This window comes from Lucilia cuprina, chromosome 2 (genome assembly GCF_022045245.1).
Source record: "Lucilia cuprina isolate Lc7/37 chromosome 2, ASM2204524v1, whole genome shotgun sequence".
NCBI lineage: Eukaryota > Metazoa > Arthropoda > Insecta > Diptera > Calliphoridae > Lucilia > Lucilia cuprina.
Genome location: NC_060950.1, coordinates 24,542,269 through 24,561,902, shown reverse-complemented (window position 1 = coordinate 24,561,902; position 19,634 = coordinate 24,542,269). Strand labels below are relative to the sequence as shown.

The following is a 19,634-nucleotide window of genomic DNA, read 5'->3' as shown; positions in this document are numbered from 1 at the left end:
GAACTAGAACTGAACTAGAACTGAACTAGAACTGAACTGGAACTGAACTGGAACTGAACTAGAACTGAACTAGAACTGAACTAGAACTGAACTAGAACTGAACTAGAAATGAACTAGAAATGAACTAGAACTGAACTAGAACTGAACTAGAACTAAAATAGAACAGATCTAGAACAGAACTAGAACAGAACTAGAACAGAAATAGAACTAGAACATAACTAAAACAGAACCAGAGCTAGTAAACTTAGAATCTTTTAAAGAAGGGATAAAACATTAAATATAATTATTTAAAGTTTAAATTTTTTTTAGAATTTATCCGCTATTTAAGATTTAAACCCATGCTACGACGCATTTTACAGGTAAAATATATGAAATAATTATAGGATTAAAATTCTGTAAATTAATTAACAGCACACAAGCAAACAATATAAAGTAAACAACCCACATTTTCTTAATACTTATAAAAAATAAGGAAATACATATGGAAGTTTACGCGCTAATAATATTCAGTGTGAAAAATATTCATAAATAATTAAATAGTATAATTTTTCTTTTTTCATGTTTTAATAATAAATTTACATGATTTCTTTTTTGCTATTTTTACAGCAGCTCTTTACTATAAAAACAAAATAACAAAATTGTAAAAAAAAATGCAGTACAATACGTTGGCGTTTTGGCTTTCCCTGTTTGTAACAGCGATTTTGGTGTGTCCCAGTACAGCTTTTATTGCAAACGCACCATCAGTTTCATCATCAGCACGTAGTTCAGCGAAGGGCAGTGGTAATGCTTTAAAGGATGCCACAGACATCTATTCGCTGGCCAGTGCACAATTGCTGATGGATCAGGTTCCCAGTGGTAAAGTTTCATTTAAACCTCATGATTTGGAAGATGTTAATGTTAGGCCTGTTTATGATCCAGGTGATGGTGAGTTTAAGAATGAATCTAAAAAAACTATTTCAAGATGACAAATGTCATTACAACTTATCATATTATTTTTCATTCATAACTAACTAACTAACCAACTAACTAACTAACCAACTAACTAACAAAAAAACTAACTAGCTAGCTAACTAACGAACTAACGAACTAACTAACGAACTAACTAACTAGACTGGTAGACCGGAGGGGATGGGTTCGATTCCCCTGAGACACTGGTTAAGGAAGGCACAACAGGGCCGATAGAGGCCTAGGTGTATTTCTTCGGATTTGATGTGTATACGTCCTCCTTTCAAACTAACTACCAACTAACTAAATAACTAACTAACTTCTATTATTTGATACTAAGTGGAAACCCTCAGACGTATTAAAAGTTAGTGGTTGCAGAGAGCTCCCAAAAATGTTTGAATATTAATAATTCATTCATAGAAAAAGGTTTTTTTTCGACTCATCCTAGTGCCAAATACTTGTATACAAAAACTCAATATATTATTTACACCAATAAACAATAAGATGTTTATTTCCTTTTTCCATAGTTTAAATATGTACCTTAATATTATCACAATCATTGGCTTCCTTTAACATTCTTACAATTTTCATTTCTAAAAAAAAAATCAATATTAGTTTAAATACCAATATACCGAATGATAACTTGTAGTTAAATCCTTTTTAACCAAAAGTAACAAATGCTTAAGGATATTTTTTTTAAATAAACCATATACATATATGTATATAAATTTCAAACTTTATTGGAATAAAAGATTGCTACAGAATTGACAAAGATTTTCACATATCCTTCCAAACATACATATGTACGTGTGTATGTGTGTATAGTTACTGAATCTATTTAAATGGCATAACAATTCATATTAAAATTAAACTAATACAAACACTACTAACTAATACCAAGAAAAGTTAAAGACAGTCACACCCCTGCAGTTCGAGTTGAATGTACTGAACTGGCTATTGGTTATTGTTAGTAGATAATAACCCTACACCTACATAGTGTGAAGGATATCATGCGTTTGTGCTTGTTATGTCTGTAGCAACCAAAAATTATGTTCCATACTATTAAATAAGACATAAACACCGTAGTATACAGTCCCATTTAGGGTTTACCATCTTAGAAACTCTGTAGACTACGGGACCTACTCGGATCTACACAATCTTTGCTTTAAGTGACTGTCGAATCAGTCTATAGTAGATCATAAGATTTCCTTTCTGAAAAACATACAAAATTTAGGTTGCTGGAAGAAAGATAGTCATTTGAAAAAAATCCTGACTCCTTGAAATATCACCGGGACCTACAGACACCAAAAATCTATGCATACAATAACAAGTAATGTCAGGCATATTAATAATGTCCTGCCAAAATAAATCGTATACAATAAATTTAATATATATTTGAGATCCACTTGTGTATGTAAGCCTTTAAAACATGCATACCAACACACCCAAATATTAGTAAATCAGTAAAATGGAAATAAAAAGTTTACTCAACCTATCGCTCTCCATCGCTGCATGGTCCTTTAGAAGACAAGAAAGCATGTAATACAAGTTAATCAAAACAAAACGAAAAGATTGTGTTGAAAAGCAAACACCACACACTAAACACACACACACACACGTAATGTCTCACACATCTCAGGATATTTAAGTAATTCATACTCACATGATGGACAGACAAACATACGTAAACTCACACACGCCCACATATAACCCAACAAACTGTATAGATTTAAATGTTTGAAAAGTTGTTGATATTATATTGAACATTTAATATCGAATCTGTCATCTTGTTGTAAGTTAATAATATTAAATAACATTATAGTTTATACTAGGGATATCATATATATGTATAGGTTTGTTGGGTTTAATCACACACGCCAAATCTCAAAGTAAATGTTACATATTTTTAGGCATATACGGCATACATTTAATACGTAAAGGAATTTCTTGTTTGTTGGAATTTTTTCTTTTTGGTTATTTGTTTTTCTTTCAAATGTTTACAAAGTCATATAATGAAATTTGATACAGACTAGAGAATATTTCCCCGAAACATATAGGACAAATTTAGTCTAATGAAACAAAGGGAAAATCAAACCAAAAGAAAACATATCAAAACTTAATTACAGTGAGTATCTAAAAAGAAGAGAAATTAAAATGAATAATAAAGAAATTTGAGAAAACCTAATAAGGAACTTTAGTTATAAATATTATATTTTCTATAAGGAATCTGTCGAAGCACTTCATAGTTAAGCTCAAAAACGGTCCCGTTACACGTAGAGAAAAAACATAGTTCGACATGGTTACTATAACTAAACTATGTTTACTGTAACAATATATTGTTATCAAAAACATATAATTGTTATTTTAATTCTATTTAAACAATATTGTTGTTACTGTAATCATTTTCATGTTCATGGCAATTATAAAATTGAGTATAATTTACTGAAAAAAAATATTTTTTCAATAACTAAATAATGATATCGATGAAAACATATTATGTTACTAACAACCATTTAAACATACAAATAATTATGTTATTATATGATATGCTATATGTTATATAACTATTGTATGTTATGTTTGTTATAAATAACAATTATATGTTTTGTTGTTCTATCTAACACATATTATTTTTTATGTGTCTGGTTTTACGCCACAATAAAATGAGTTGAAATAATTATCATTTGGTTTATAACATTATTATCCAATTCACAATCAGTGTTGTATGGTTGTATCGTAGTAAGTCTTATTTTTTTATTATTATTATAAAGTCAACCTAAGGGTTGACTAGATCACTATTGGAACTATTGTGCACTTCTTTTCCTTGAAGAGAATAGATTGTTGATAAAAAAATGTTTTTTTCTATGTTTTTCACAGTCAGTTTCCTGAACGTAATTCCTATTAATTATTTAATTAGTATTTTAAAGATACTTGGATCTAAGCAACGAAAGTGATCCAGAGTTTCTTTATGCTCTCTACATGTTCGTCTGATTCCGCATGTTCTATATATATATATATATATAGCAGTAATCCTTCCTATGCTTACTCATTAAGAGGAGATTTCTCGTCTTGCTCTCATCAGAACCAACCCATGGATTCTTTATGGTTCTACTCAACGTCTTATTATTTCAATGGGGCTTTATGGGATGCTCTTACTCATATTTTTAATTCATCTGCGTCGAATGGTTTTTCGTCCGTCTGGTTAACTACCTAAAGCTCCATGTTCTTATGTAATCTGTAATTTTGTGTGTCCACTCACAAAACGTACCATCATTCTAACCTCCAGAATCTTTATGGTTCTTTAATAATTCTATAAATAACTTTGCGAATTAAACACCTCGCAGTCATTTTCAATCTAATTCATTTCTCGCATTCAGTGATACACAAGCTTTCATTTGCAAGCTTATGCTGAGAATATTTCGGAAGTTGGTACTGTTGAGTTTCACGCGAAACTTTTGCCGATCTTCTATCTGTAGTCAATGTCTACCAGTTTCACACATTTCCAGTTTTTGTATCCGAAATTTGTGCAATACGTCTGGTATAAACGTCTTTGATCAATTCACCTAAAGATAAGAGCAGTACGAACAAGCATGAATGTATAGTCGGACATTGTCGACTATATGATACCCTACACCAGTCAGTATGTTAAAAAAGTGGATAATTTTTAAAAAATAATGCATTTAATATCTTCTTTAACCGTATTGTAGAATATTTTTACTTATTATTGAAAAAATGAGATTTTCTACAAGAGGGCTCATAGGGGAGTAAGGGTAAATATGGGCCTATCCTTATAAATTTTGGTAGAGGAATTTACGACCACCTCAAAGTTATTTATGTAGATTTTAATCGTTTAATTAGAAATTATAAGTGAATTTTGACCAAAAATAAATTTTCTGAAGGGGAGTTTGTATGGGGGCTGGGGTCAAATGAGGCCCGATCACTATAAAAATTAGCGAAATAATGAACCGATTTCAACCATTTTTCGTCGTTCGTCCTTGAACTAAGAAAAGAGTATGTGCCAAACTTCATCAAATTATCTTGAAAATTGTGACCTGTAGCATTCGCACAAGGTTTACATGGACACACAGACAGACAGACAGACAGACAAAGCTAAATCGACTCAAAAAGTGATTCTGAGCCGATTGGTATACTTTAAGGTGGGTCTAGAACCTATATTTTTGGGTGTTACAAACATAAGCACGAACGCATAATACCCTCCCCAACATAGTGGTGTAGGGTATAAAAACCAATAAATATATGCATCATATGGACTCATGAATAAGATATTCGCATGTTTCAGACCACTTAAAGAATTTTTATCATTATTAATCAGACTTATAAAATAACTAAATTTTGACTATTTTTAAAGAGATATTAAATAATTTAATATAATTATGGACCGATTTCAAGCATTTTCAATAAGCTTTGGGTCAAGAGAATAACAGGTGTGGAAGTTTATCAAATTATCGAGCCGACATACGGACATTGCTTAATCGACTCAATAGTGATTGAGACCTTGGTATACTTTGGTATACTTTCAGGTGGATAAAGAACGATATTTTTCACTGCTTGACAATTATTAACACAAATTTCTCTAAGAGGGCCATGGTGACAAACTCTGTTCTAAAATATTCCCTTAACACTTGTGTTCTTCTTAATTAAATTTAACTTATTTTAACTAAAAATTTAAAAAAAAAATGACAAAATGTTTTTGTTTTATCAAACTCCCACACAGATTTTGCATATACATATGTCATTTCCAAAATATTCACATTCACTGTAAATATTTACACAAGAACAACCCCACAATTTAATTTAGAAAATTCTCTCACTACACAGCGTAACACACACACACATATTTTATGTCATTCATTCTGTTTTAAACACATTCTTCTACGACAATTTGCTATTAATTCAACCTCAAAAATATTGGAGAAAAAAAGAAAAATATTCTTAAATTTTCTGTTTTCAAATCAATTGACAATTTTCTCGGTCACTTAACACGAGAAAAACAAAATTTTTAAAGCAAACGCGGCTAACACGATAGTCGTAAATAAAATTATTATAACGAAAATGTACATTAATAGTGACACAATATTGTATATTGCGTTTTAACAGGTTTCATATTTGTTTTAATAGATTGTTTTCTACGACACCCACTAGTTTTTATACTTTACATCGCTTTAATGGGGAGGGTATATTGGGTTTGTGCTGATGTTTGTAACACACAATAATATAGGTCATACAAACATCTTAAAGTTAACCAATCATTTTCTAAGTCCAGTTAGTTATGTCCGTCCGTCTGTTCGTATGTCGTCTGTCATCTGTCTGTCCGTTGATGTAAACCTTGTAATCAAACTTCAGGTCGCAGTTTTGAAAATAATTAAATGAAATTTGGTACATTGTCCCAGGAATGAAGCCTATTGAAAATGGTCGAGATCGTTCCATTATTTTTCCTAGCCCCCATACAACTGAACCGCCGAATAGGGCTTGTAAACTTTGTAATCAAACTACATGACGCAATTTTGAATAAAATTCAATTAAATTTGGTATATGATCTTATAAAGAGGTGGCCAATACCTCCAGTCTGGCCGGGACTGAAGAATTGGTTACGCTCTACTGCTTGGCTTAGTCCTTGCAAAGATTGACAGAGGTCAAACCAGAGCACCGCATAATCTGGTACTACGGGTGGCCAGTTGCCCGCAGGACTATGTCTGGCTGATCAGTTGGTTGAGCTTCCTTCGGGATCCACGTAGTGGCTGTGGTTAAACCCAAATTCGCGGGGAGAGTAAGTGGCGGTTAAAAGACTGATGTATGATAATGTCAATATTTCGGGAAAACAACGGATACAGAGAAGTGATTGTGGGACTAAGTTGGTATTAATTGTATATGGTACAGGATGAATGTGAGGCTCGGCGGGTCTTACCCCACCCGTCTACCTAATGAATGTGTCGTATGAATGATATGTATGCTGGGTTCAATGATGATGGATAAAAGGTACCATATACACATGATACCATTGAATTTTTCTTCCATGTCCAGATATGTTCAGATTGAATACTCTGTTCATATCAGAATTACCACAGTGTGTCCCTGTGAGTAATAACAATGTCTTCGGCTTATTGATGGATCGTACTTCGGTCCACCGGTTACGTCTCTAGGTGCTGTTACCGAATCAACAGAGGTCATCCAATGGTCAGAGATTAGATAGCTCGAGTACTATAGCAATGTATATGTGCATGGACCGGTCAAAGCCAATGTACAAACATTGCCACCTGAGTTTTTCATTGAAGAACAAAGGGGCGATGGTAGACCGTTCTCAAGTCTACCCACCAGTAGATGAAAAAGACCACCGTGAAGGCAGGTGCTCACGTTAAAACTCAAAACCAAGTTCCATACTAGCCTTGATGACCCACATTAGCTTTATTATTATAGAGCCTCATTGGACAATAGCTCCTATAAAAAGTCTCCTTCAAAATTGAACTTAAATATATTTTCAACAATAAATGGCTTAAGTATATGTGAGACAATTCAGCTCAAATGCCTACTAAACAGGAGTAGGGTATTATATGGTCGACCTTACTTATTTTACTTTATTTTGGTTGTTTTTATACTCATCCAAAACAATATCTTACTTCATACATGAAAACCATTATGTTGAATAGTTAATTGTGTCTATTACGCACGCCTCCTTAGTAGTACTCAGCTGAATATTGGCGAAGTGATAAAATAGACACAAAGAAAAAGGGTTTTTGGCATTTTCAAAAGATTAAGGCAATTTACATGTGTTACTCCATTTTTAAATATCGAACATATGGAAACTTTTCACTTGAATAGATGATTTCAGTTGTTTCTTTTGTTGTTGTACATTCTTAAGATGTTCAGGCGTAGATTATTTGAGATTGTATAAGTTTAATTAAAATTGGATAAAAAATTTACCATATAGTAAATTAAAGATTTTACTTTTATCAAGCAACCACATATGTGTTTAAAAAGGGTAATCAAGTTAAATCTCTCACTCAAAATAATAAATTTAATTTTGACCATTATTTTCCTGTGATATGAGATGTTTTTATTCCTAGTAGAATATCACTGATTTAATCATAAGTTTGACATTTCTATTGTCATCAAGCTAATCTGCTAGCTTCGCAATTTCTGGAAGTAAGTAGGTTGTATTTTATTATTCGACAGTTTCAGAGAACCTTGACTTCTGTTGATGTATCCGAGACTAGACGATTGTGAAATTTGCGAACAGCAATGCGATTCGCTCTATGTTTTTTTCAGAAAATCGCGACACTGTCATACTTTTTGGAGTCACAAATGTCGAAGTGCTTTACGTGAACACCGGCCGTGTTGACTTTATTTCACGGTGATCTTTTGTAACAACTCACCAATGCCCCATTGTGTGCCGGTCCATGTTCAAGCACTATGCTCAAGTATTCGAGTTTTCTTATCGCTGACCATTGTAACTTAGCTTCCCAGATTCATAAAAAATACATTTTATTACCACCACGGCCTTCGTTGAGTCGGCAATTGCACCCGGTAGACCCGACTTATTCACTAGAACACACTGCGATAATCTGGTACGAACAAAGTTTTTTTTCCTGAACATAACTGGACAAGGAAGGAAAATTTAATTCTAATTCACCATCCAACCTCGCAAAATTCTCCCTCATCCGACACTCTCAATACACCAAACTTATACCGAATTTTAGATTTCACTATACATCAGTCCTTTAATCGAAATGCTCTTTCCCACAGCCACTAAGAAGATCCCAGAGAAAACTCAACTAACTGACCAACCAGAACAAACTAATACAGGTATTTGTCCACCTTTAGTAACAGTAAGTAGGTTGCCACTTATTTTTCGATGGTTTCAGAGAATATCGACTTCTGCTGATGTATCCAAGACTAGATGCTTGTGAAATTTGCAAACAGCAAGGCGAATTGCTCTATCTTTTTTCAGAAAATCACTACACTGTCATACCTCTCGGAGTCACACATGCTGTATTGACTTTATTTCATAGTGATCTTACACGTAGGTGGCAATTTTAAAACATAGTTCCGCCGGTCCATGTTCAAGCACTATGCTCAAGTAGTCAAACTATCTAATCGCTGGCCATTGTATCTTAGCTTCGCAGATGCAAAATCATCACTTCGGTTCACAACCACAAAAATAGTGTGGCCTGTGTTGAGTCGGCAATAGCACCTAGAGTCGTATTCGGTAGACCGAAATCAATATCAAATAAGCCGAAGACTTTTTTCTTATTCACTAGAACACACTACGATGATCTGATACGAACAAAGTTTTTCCCTTAACATAACTCGACAAGGGAGGAAAATTTAATTCTTATTCACCATTCAACCTTGCAAAATTCTCCCTCATCCAACTCACTCAATGCACTATTCGGTGCATCGAATTTAAGATTTCACTGTGCATCAGTTTTTTAATAGAAATGCTCTTTCCCACTAAGGGCATCCCAGAGGAAACGCAACCAAATGACCAGGCAGAACAAACTAATACAGGTATTTTTCCACCCATAGTACCATATTATGTAGTTCTCTGGTTCGACCTCATGATAAAATTATAATTCATTCCAAGGTAACATGGCCCGGCGGGGATCTCTAGGAGCCAATTAAAATGGATGATTTAGCGATTTGGAGTTTTGCCTTAGTCAGTTCGGAGTGATCTTGGTTTGAGAACGACTCCCATTGACAGTTTTTTATCTATTTCAACTTTTAGTTATCTTTATACAATATGACTTTGCACTGTCAAAATTTTCTCTTCAGTTGGTGTGCCTAAGACCAAAATGTTGTGAACTTCCAACTAACAATTTATTTTTCTAATCGGTGGCTCGTCAACCTGTTATTCTTTTTGGCGTTTTGAAGGGAAATCGAGGTAAAAATCATGATATATTAACTTCCCAACTTCTTTGCCAAACTCTTAAGATATTGGCAAAACTTCACTAATCTAAGGCCTAATGACATCATGATCATCTGCCGTCATTAAACAAAACTTGTCAACTCTTGGACTCAATTGGTAGTTTACCAAAAGATTCCCGCTTTGGAGAAAAAAGAGCTGACGTTCATCATGGGGGGTGTTAATGTCCCCATATAAAAGTTCGTATATATTAGAAACTATTAGTATTAAAATCTGCGAATTTGAATTTGAATTGAAAAACTTTGACATTAATGTGAACATTTAGAGAATAAGGGGCGGATTATCAATGGGAGGATTTACGGCTCCCATATAAATTAAAATTTGCGTTTATCTGGGAAACTAATAGAACAAGATTTTTCAAATTTAGCAAGAAGAACTTTATTTTAAATCTGAAACTTTTGGGATAAAAAATGGCGGAATGTGAGTCCCCATATGATTAAATCAGAAAATTTCGTATATCTCAGAAACTATTAGAGAAACTATTATTCTACATGAAGAACTTTGATATTCATATGAACATTTAGAGAATAACTGTCGGACTTTCAATGGAGTCTTGGTATCTTCTATTCGTTTATCTGAAAAACTATTAGAAATAAACCTACATCAGATATAGTAAAAGCTAATAGAATCATAATTCACTTTACAGTATGAACTTCTACTAAATGAACTGTTTTTCATTAGAGTGTCCCAAGAACCTCATGTAGGTGTCGATAATATGAAAGAATTAGTGTTTCAGAATCTAATGAAAATGTTTTAAAAGATCTGCATTAGCTCTTTTGGACGTTACAATAGGGTCTATATACATGAATCTATTAAATTACAAAGAAAAATGGTCGAAGGCAAATCCTTATGCTTATGTATATATTTTTCCCAAGATTTTGCGTAACATATTTCATCGATTCATTTATTTTAAAGAGAAATAAAAATCTGTTCTTATGAAATAATTAAAAAATATGTGTAAATATAAAAATCTTATAACAATGACTTCTAATTTTAAAATTATAACTAGATTTGAACACCTATTTTCTGGGTTCAGGCTACAAATAAAAAACTATTTGAAAATTTAATAAATAATTTTTAGAAATAATGCATTTGCATTTTTCCTATATTTACCACAGAAATATGAATCATATAATTTTGTAAGAATATGTTGTTACAAGCATTTAATTTGTAACATTTCTCAAAACAACATTTCTAATATGAACTATTTTTAGATTAAAAAAATAAATACGTTTTGTAAAGATATTGCAAAATACCCATACGTCACAAACATTGCGTCACTATGAAGTAGTGTCATACATAAATATGACTGTTTAAATATTTGTGTATATTTACTCATACATAGTTACATATCTATGCATGTATGTATGTCCACTATGTACTCTAAGTGTAAATGTCGTAATGTCTCCCATACATATACAAAATATGTTTAATTTCCTTTTCATTCAACACCACACAATACTCCTCCTTTTTTTTCGTTCATCATGTGGAACAAATGACATACATAGTTACCATCTAGTTGTCAGTATAGCTATCTGCAAAATCTGTTTGTATTTATTGTTGGTTTCTCTCATTGTCTATCCCTTTCTTTATCCTTTCGTTTATTGCATTTAACAAGAATTGACCACAAGATTGCCGAGATTGTCTAATGTATTCTTTGGAAGGAAGAAAAAAAGTTTTAAAATGTTATTTGCTTTTTAAATATATATATTTTTTAATTCCTTATTTACTTCCCAGCAAAAACTGGTACTTTCAATTGTAATAACTTATTTAACAACATACCATATTGTCTGAGTTACATAGAAGATCTTACAAATAATGTGTTAAGTAAATACTTCCTAATTCATTAGTCCTATTACCTGAGAAGCTATTAATAATTTCTTCTAATTACTTGTAGGCATTCGTGGTAAGTACTTGCCTCGAATGGCATTTCCGTTTTAAAATAATGACTTGAAATGCTATTGTGTTAGTAAATTTTAGGATTTTATCATCTTAGATATAAATTAAAGTTTTTGCTGGGTTACTATGCACATTTGAAATATAAAATAGGAAATTGTTGTAAATTTGAACAATTTTATAAAAAGTTAAATAAATATTAGAAGGAAGGGAACTACATAGAATTCTTAATGAACTAATGGCGCTTTGTTCTTACCTTTCGTGCGATTTCATATTTCAGGTTAGGTTAATAAGAGGATGAAGTCGAAGTGCTTTAGGGGAGTTCCTGACATGTTGTCCCATCTCACGGTGGTACTTTTTTAACCACTGGGTGAGTAAAAAGTAAACAACTCACCACTGCCCCTTTGTGTTTCTTACACGCAGGTTGCATTTTTTGTACATGGATATACCGATCCATGTACAAGAATTTTGCTCAAGTACTCGAGCTATCTAGCAATCACTTTGGGGAAAGACAGGTGTCATGAGCAAGCTCAATCTACCCCGACATAATATCCGTCCAACCACACTACTATGGCTCTGTTGTTTCGGCAACAGAACCTAGAAGAGACGTAATTGGTAGTCCGAAACAGGGACAACACCACGTCCATCCTTCCACGAAACATTCCAGATTACTTATCAGAACGTTAAAAATTTTGAAATAAAGTGAAAAAGTTATTTCAGGATCTCTTAAAAATTCGCTTTGTATTAATTAACTTCAGATTGCCTTTAGCAACTCTTGAGAAAAACTGTGAAAATTTTATACTGAAACACTTCAGACACTTTGGAAATTCTCTTCGGATATTCGAACCCTTTAGATTTCCGATAAGAACTCTAGAATTTCTTAAGATCTGCTATTGGAACTCTTAAGATTTCGTTAAGGAACTCATTAGTTCTTTTATGAAATGTTTTGAGAATTCTTATGAGTTTGGTTGGTTGGTTATCGTGGTAGTTCGCTGCAAGTGAACAGTCAAGTGGAGTTTTTAGAATTACGCTTTAACAGGATCACTCCATTTGTCAGATGTAATTTAGCCTATAGCCGTGAGAAATCTGAATATGTCATTAAGTTTCTTGAGGGAACTTTTTAAATATCCTTCAAGAACTCTTCAAAATCTTATACAAACTTTTAAGATTTCGTTTAGAAACTTTAGAAATTCTTGATATTTCCTTTAGGATATACTGGGTTCTTATATGGAAACTTAAAACTTTAAATTTCCTTTATGAACTCTCAATATTTGCTTAGACTGATGGAGTGCTTTTAAAAAAATCTTGAGATCTTGAGATTCTAATAAGAACTAACTTAATTCTCTATAAGAACTACCTATCACTTAGGAATCAAAGAGAATCATATAGGAACTCTTGAAATATAGAACTTTAAAGATGTCCTAAACCTCTACAGAAATTAGAACACCTAACAGTTCCTATAAGAAGGCTTCAATCCAAAGTATTAGGCTTTCAAACTTTGTCATAAATAGATTTAAATTCAACCGTTTATTGTAAGACCCTTCCATATAGAAAAACTGCTATAATTTCCTGTTTTTAGAACTACTACGTGCTTTGAATGCCGATATTGCTGCTACTGGTCAAGAGTTAGGCACATTACCCATGGAACCGGACTATGCTGATACCGTATACAATGAATTGGAATTAGCCAGCAAGTATGACATGTTGCGTAAACTACAAAGAGACATACAGGAAGAACAGGATCTTGTTAGTAAATCAGCTGTGTTAATGAAAATGCTAGAGGTGAGTTTTGAAATAACAGATGATATGGTACTTAAATATCAGAATATATATAGAGCTTAATTTTTGGAGAGTTTCGCTCTCACACGCTATTCTCCGTTCTCTCGATATATAAACTAAAATTTGATTATTTTTTATATTTTTAAAGGATCCTACAATCGATACACTACCCATTGTCTATGTTGAAGAAGATTTACCCGTTGAGGAATCAAATAACAACAATAATAATCTTGATTTCAATGACAACTCAAATGGTATGGCTAAACGTTCGCGTTATTACAGACGTTATCCATGGAAACGTCACAACAGAAATCGCAGGTAAATAAACCAAAGAATGTTATAGTCATGAAGATATTTGTATATTTAACTTCTATATATATTTTATTTCCAGTACCTATGATCCAGAACTACGTTACGCTTGTACTCCCACCAAAGAAGATGTTTTCAAACTGTTGGTAAATTTACATGAAAATCGTAACGGTAAAAATGGTAAAACTGTAAGTTTTTGCAATCGCAAACGTCCCGCTAAAGCTATCTTTACAAATATACGCTTCCTGGGTTAAATAACTCAAAAAATATTTAAAGCCAAATTCAGAAGAAGAGGCGTTTTGTTAAATTGGAGAGTGAAATACGTTTAAAAATAAAGTATACGCAAAAATTCAAAAAATTTTCCAAAAAAGAAACAGCCAAACTAAAGAAAAAAATTATAAAAATTGTGTAAATGAAAACAAAATGGAGAAACAATAGCACTTATTTAAACTTTAAAATGCCCTTCGAGCAGCTTAAATTAGTATTAACTTAACTGACTTAATTACTAAATCCCAAGAAAATTATATATATAAATTATACACATGTACACACAAACACACATTTGTATTATTAACAAACAATATTTAAAACATATGCACTTTTTATGAAAAAAAAACAAAATTAAAAACCAAAATATATAGAGAAAATTTAAAAATATTTTATTAAAAAATAACTTAACTTTAATTAATTTTAAATATTTATGTAAATACAAATTTATCAAATAAAATATATCAAATCAAGAAACTGCAATTATAAATTAAAAGTGAATAATTTATTAAATATTATAAAAATTGGAAAAAAATAAAATAAAAACCAATCATATCAATTAGTTTTTAAATGTTGTAAAATTGTTTAAATTACTGAAAAAAATAAATTACATGCATATAAATAAAAACTTAATTTAAATAAAATATTAATTAATTGATGGTGAATTCTTTTAGTCTTCGAATAACAATTGATTTTGTTTGTAGACTATGTATTTTTTTATCGCGTAATTCTTTAAAAAATAAATTTTTGTATACCTATATACATCCAGAAAGATGGAGGTCACACATCGAAATATTGATAGGGAATATTGCTAGGTCTTTTCAAATTCGAATAGATAGATAGATAGATAGATAGATAGATAGATAGATAGATAGATAGATAGATAGATAGATAGATAGATAGATAGATAGATAGATAGATAGATAGATAGATAGATAGATAGATAGATAGATAGATAGATAGATAGATAGATAGATAGATAGATAGATAGATAGATAGATAGATAGATAGATAGATAGATAGATAGATAGATAGATAGATAGATAGATAGATAGATAATTAGTAAGTTAATTATTTAGTTAGTTAGTTGGTTAGTTAGTTAGATCGTTACTTAGTTATGAAAAGGCCCCCAGCATCGTATAGGGTGAACACTTAGGATTTGATTGCTATCCCGTACTTAAGGTTTACATCAAACGGGTACCAGCAACTCGGGAGTGGTCGGCAACGTGCGAATGTGATTCCTTCAAATTGTAGGAAGTGCGAGGTAGTTAACGAACGCAAAAACGAATTCCGCAACACAGTATTGAAAATATGAGTCCAGAGTATGTTACATCAAATCCGGGCCTGTCGTAGGATCCCTTATCAATGTCCCATGCTGAAATTTAAAACCTACTGTCCAGACTAACTGTTCAAGCTGTAAAGTCGACTAAAAACTAGACCATAGTCCAATCTATATACTGGATAGTAGTTCTGGCTAATATAGCCAAGCGTGTAGTTAGGACTGGTAAACTATAACCTCTAGTTTAGCAATAAAATTAACGTAGGGTTCTTACTTACTAATGTTAGACTAAATAAAACCAACGTAACGTGCTTCATTTTAAAACATATATATTTAATATTTTTTATTAAATTTGAACACACAATTTACAAATCAAATACTCTCGACTAAAGAAAACATGTATCTTATTTCGCAATTTTCGCCCCTCTCTAACCAATCCAATTAGTAAACCAATTTCTCTGAGGAGCATAACATATCGGTTTTGTTATCCATAGAATATCAACAGATAAACGCAATATATCACCCATATCAAAGGAACACTTTCTACTCTCACGAACCGAATTACCCGTAGATTCGTTTTTCTCGCTAACGTTAGTATCTTTACGATCCCATTTCGAAGATGATTCCGATGAACTAGATCTAGACATTAAAGGTAAATCTTCATTTATGTTTAACGAATCATTGTCGGGGGAATAGTAATATTCCTTGCGTGTAGAATTTGTTTCGACTACGGTAACAGGCTGTTGGTCACCATAGGATCGGGCATATCGCATTTGAGGCAAACCAAATGGATTATTGGCAAAACCTTGTTGTTGTAAAAGATTATGTTGAAAATCGGGTTGAGATAGATAATTCGAACCGAATTGTGAGGGATAACTAGGTTGATAAAGGTTATTGTTTTGTAGAGATTGTAGTTGCTGTTGTTGTTGTTGGGCTAAAAAGGGATTTTGTTGTTGTAAATTTGTTGAAAAACCTGCAGGGTTATTGAACAGCTGCTGCTGTTGTTGTTGGCCTAAATAGTTGGATTGTTGTAAGGGATTTTGTAGGAAAGATTGTTGTGCCGGATAATTGCCTAGATAAGAACCACCATAGAAGTTTTGTTGCTGTTGTTGCGAGGGATATAAAGCACCATTTATTGATTGCTGTTGACCCGGGTACAGATTTTGTTGTTGTTGTCCCAATAATGCTGGCTGTGCTAGTTGTACTGGTTGGGTACCAATTAATTGATTATTTATAAGATTAGGATTCATGGTTGGAGGCCTTTTAGTGGTCATCATAGCTATTTGAGTTTCTGAACATTCCTCCTGAACTAGTTCCAATAGAAAACCTCCCGAAGGTACACCCGAATAACCCATACGCATTCTCAACTTTTTATCGCCCGCATTCGTCCAATACGATGTATACATATTACCCGATCGGCAGCCACAAAAACGCTGATTGTCTATTTCAATAAAGTCCTCACGGCAGACATTTTGGGTATTTTGAATGGCAGGCATTCCTATGTTGCCCATATACGAACCGGTACCATGATAACTTTGACCAAAATCGAAAAATTTGAAATCCAAACGCAAACGACAAACACTAGAAGAAGATTTTTGCAGACGAAATACACAATCCCGTTTTTGGTAATTTGGCAAAATGTTGCTGAAAACAGTGCGAGGAAAACCGGGACTGGATAAATATAAACGTTTCTGCTGAAAGGCAGATACACAGCAGGTTTCCAAGGAATCAATAGTATTATCGTAAGCCCTTAGAAGACTGGGTGTTGAAGACCAAGAGCCTATATACTGATCTCTAGGATTGGTGAAAAAACCATTATTGACAGCTCCTACAAGTGCAGCTTGCTGGGATGGCAATTGACTAACAGTGTTCGAGGCAACATAGGAGGGCAAGTAGTTGGGCTGAATATTACCTCCTAGAGAATTGGCATAAGGAGCCAATTGATTTCCATTAAGAGCACCATAATAATTGGGCAATTGTCTTTGCTGTCCATTATCATCAGTACAAGATGTTTGAACATTGCTGCCGGGATAATTAGGCAAAGGGCCACGTGATTCACTAGCTGGTACATAAACTGTTCCCGTTGCTGGGTATGGTGGTGAGGGCAATTGTGTGGGATAGTTTAAACCGAAAACAGGTGGCACTGGAACCGTCTGATGCTGTTCTTGACCTGTTAAATTGCGAAAAATCTGCATAAGCTCTGATTCAGGTGGTTTAAAATGTCCCGAAGGAGCTGACACCGCTACAGTATCATCATTATCCGGTTCATCATCCTTATCATGATCTTTTAATTTCCTCAACAACAATTCCTCTCTTTCACAAGCCAAACGTGTTACCAACAATTTAAATCCTTTACCCGTAGTCCAGGGTGAGTCATCAGCAAAGAATCTGAGGCGTAATACACCATCCGGCGTATGATACTTTTTAATACCCACCACTTGCCCACACAAAACATCCATATCATCGTCGGCATTTTCCAAACCAATAGCCAGATAATCATTCTTACAACCGTTCGAGGATTCCAAATAAAAATCCAAAAATTGTATATGAAATGTAGTAGGACACTTGTAAGGCGAACGTATAACATAATCCCAACAAGTATCGGGTTTATAATTATTGGGATAATTGGGAGATTCGAGTACGGTTTGACGCGTCTTATGCACACCCGTCAGCGTACACTTGGGGATTTCATCATGTGTATGTGAACGTATCAAGGATATCGCGGATATTAATAGACACAATTTTAAATATAAATTCATTTTCGTTATTTCTTTTAATTTTGTACTTTTTTATTATAAACTTATTTTAATTTTTTTTCGCTCCGCCTTCGCGTTGTGCTTCGTTACGATTCCGATTATTGACTGTTTAAAAGTATCTTAATAATTTCAGGTCATTTAGTTGCTGTATTTGTCCACTAAGGTGTGAAATTGTTAAAATATTTATTTAACTTTGAATATGGGATTTTGTTTTTAAACAATTTAACGTTTTGTTTTGCCTAAAAGTGCGAGATAAGAGTATTGAAATATTGTTTAATATATGATCACAGTGGAATAGAATCTGCTTTTTGTCATCTTAATTTATTAACGGTAATGCCAAGATCAGTTGGTTGTGTGACATGTCAATATAAGGTTAACAATGGTTTCGTCTGTTTTAAACTTAATTTCTATTATTTTTTAGTTATTTAAATTGTTTACTCTTCTCTTTTTTTCTCCACAAGTAACTACAATGTGCTGTACCCATATAACAGAATATGACTAGTTGTATATAGTTTCTGTATGCAAATATCTTATTTAGAATACTCAATATCAAAACATGATCGTAAATTTAAAACTGTAACGGTAGGACTAAGCATTAGAAATGAATTGGTGTTAATTGTTTATGATACAGAATGAATATAAGGGTCAGAGATACAGGCCAACGAAGACGGATAAATTGTCGGCTCAATTAGAAATTGACCAATAAGCGTTTATTAGATTGAAAATTCTATCCATAATAGTATGGTATATGTATATAAACCTGTATAAATCTATATATAAACCTGTCTCTATGTGGCAAATTTTTTCAATTTGCCATATAAATTTAAATTAGTGGCAACTCCGTTCAAATTGGTTATGTTATTTTCTTAAATACATTTAAATATTTATCTGACTTTGCTTTTGAGCCGAAATAGGACGATTTGAACCATTGAGTTGGAGGAAAGATATCTTACACAAGTGTCACCACTGAATTTTCCTTCTATGTCCAGGTATGTTCGGAGTAATCTCTGTTCATACCAGATGTGTGTTTTCTGTGAGTAAGAACAAAGTCTCGGCTTATTTAATGGATTCGTACTTCGGTCTGCCAGTTCCATCTCAAGATGATGTTGCCAACTCCACAGAGGCCATCCCATCCGCGTAATTGTAAACGGAAGTGATAAGAAGTTATGTAAGGGGGCAGCAATGGTCAGAGGCATAATGACGCGACGGTGAATCGCATAGAAGCTTACCCAGCTGTTAAAGAAGACTGCCGTTAAATAGGCCAATTAATAAATGTGATAATTTTTTTTAATTTAAATGCTTTTCTTATTTTTTCAATTGGTTGCAATAACTAGTATGATAACATTTTTTATATTACACACAGAAAAAAAACCCAATGTAAAATCAACATGGAAAAATGTTGATTTCGAGTCATTGTAAATTTTTGACAAAATTTAAAAAAAAAGTATATTCAACATTGTTT

The 19,634-nt window shown here is 32.8% G+C and overlaps 2 protein-coding genes across 5 annotated transcripts in view; one reads left to right on the top strand and one right to left on the bottom strand.

Annotated features, from left to right (window-relative positions):
• LOC111679098 overlaps positions 1–14,501 on the top strand; it is a 38,343-nt gene extending 23,842 nt beyond the window's left edge. The window contains exons 2-5 of one of the 4 annotated variants that reach the window (XM_046956309.1): positions 610–924; positions 13,362–13,564; positions 13,710–13,879; positions 13,953–14,501. In XM_046956309.1, the coding sequence (XP_046812265.1) occupies positions 651–924; positions 13,362–13,564; positions 13,710–13,879; positions 13,953–14,124 (819 nt within the window). In that variant the 5' untranslated portion in view covers positions 610–650 and the 3' untranslated portion in view covers positions 14,125–14,501. Of the gene's footprint in view, positions 1–606; positions 925–13,361; positions 13,565–13,709; positions 13,880–13,952 lie in introns of all 4 variants that reach the window. The other 3 variants (XM_046956311.1, XM_046956310.1, XM_046956308.1) reach the window with 3 other exon arrangements.
• Positions 14,502–15,732: 1,231 nt separating this feature from the next.
• LOC111689742 lies at positions 15,733–18,263 on the bottom strand. The gene has a single exon (XM_023452203.2). The coding sequence runs from the start codon at positions 18,173–18,175 to the stop codon at positions 15,845–15,847; it is 2,331 nt and encodes a 776-aa protein (XP_023307971.2). The 5' UTR covers positions 18,176–18,263; the 3' UTR covers positions 15,733–15,844.
• Positions 18,264–19,634: the final 1,371 nt, after the last annotated feature.

What these genes read in the sequence shown, in the direction of transcription:
- LOC111689742 (XM_023452203.2), bottom strand. Translation starts at nt 18,175, where the DNA reads ATGAATTTATATTTAAAATTGTGTCTATTAATATCCGCGATATCCTTG.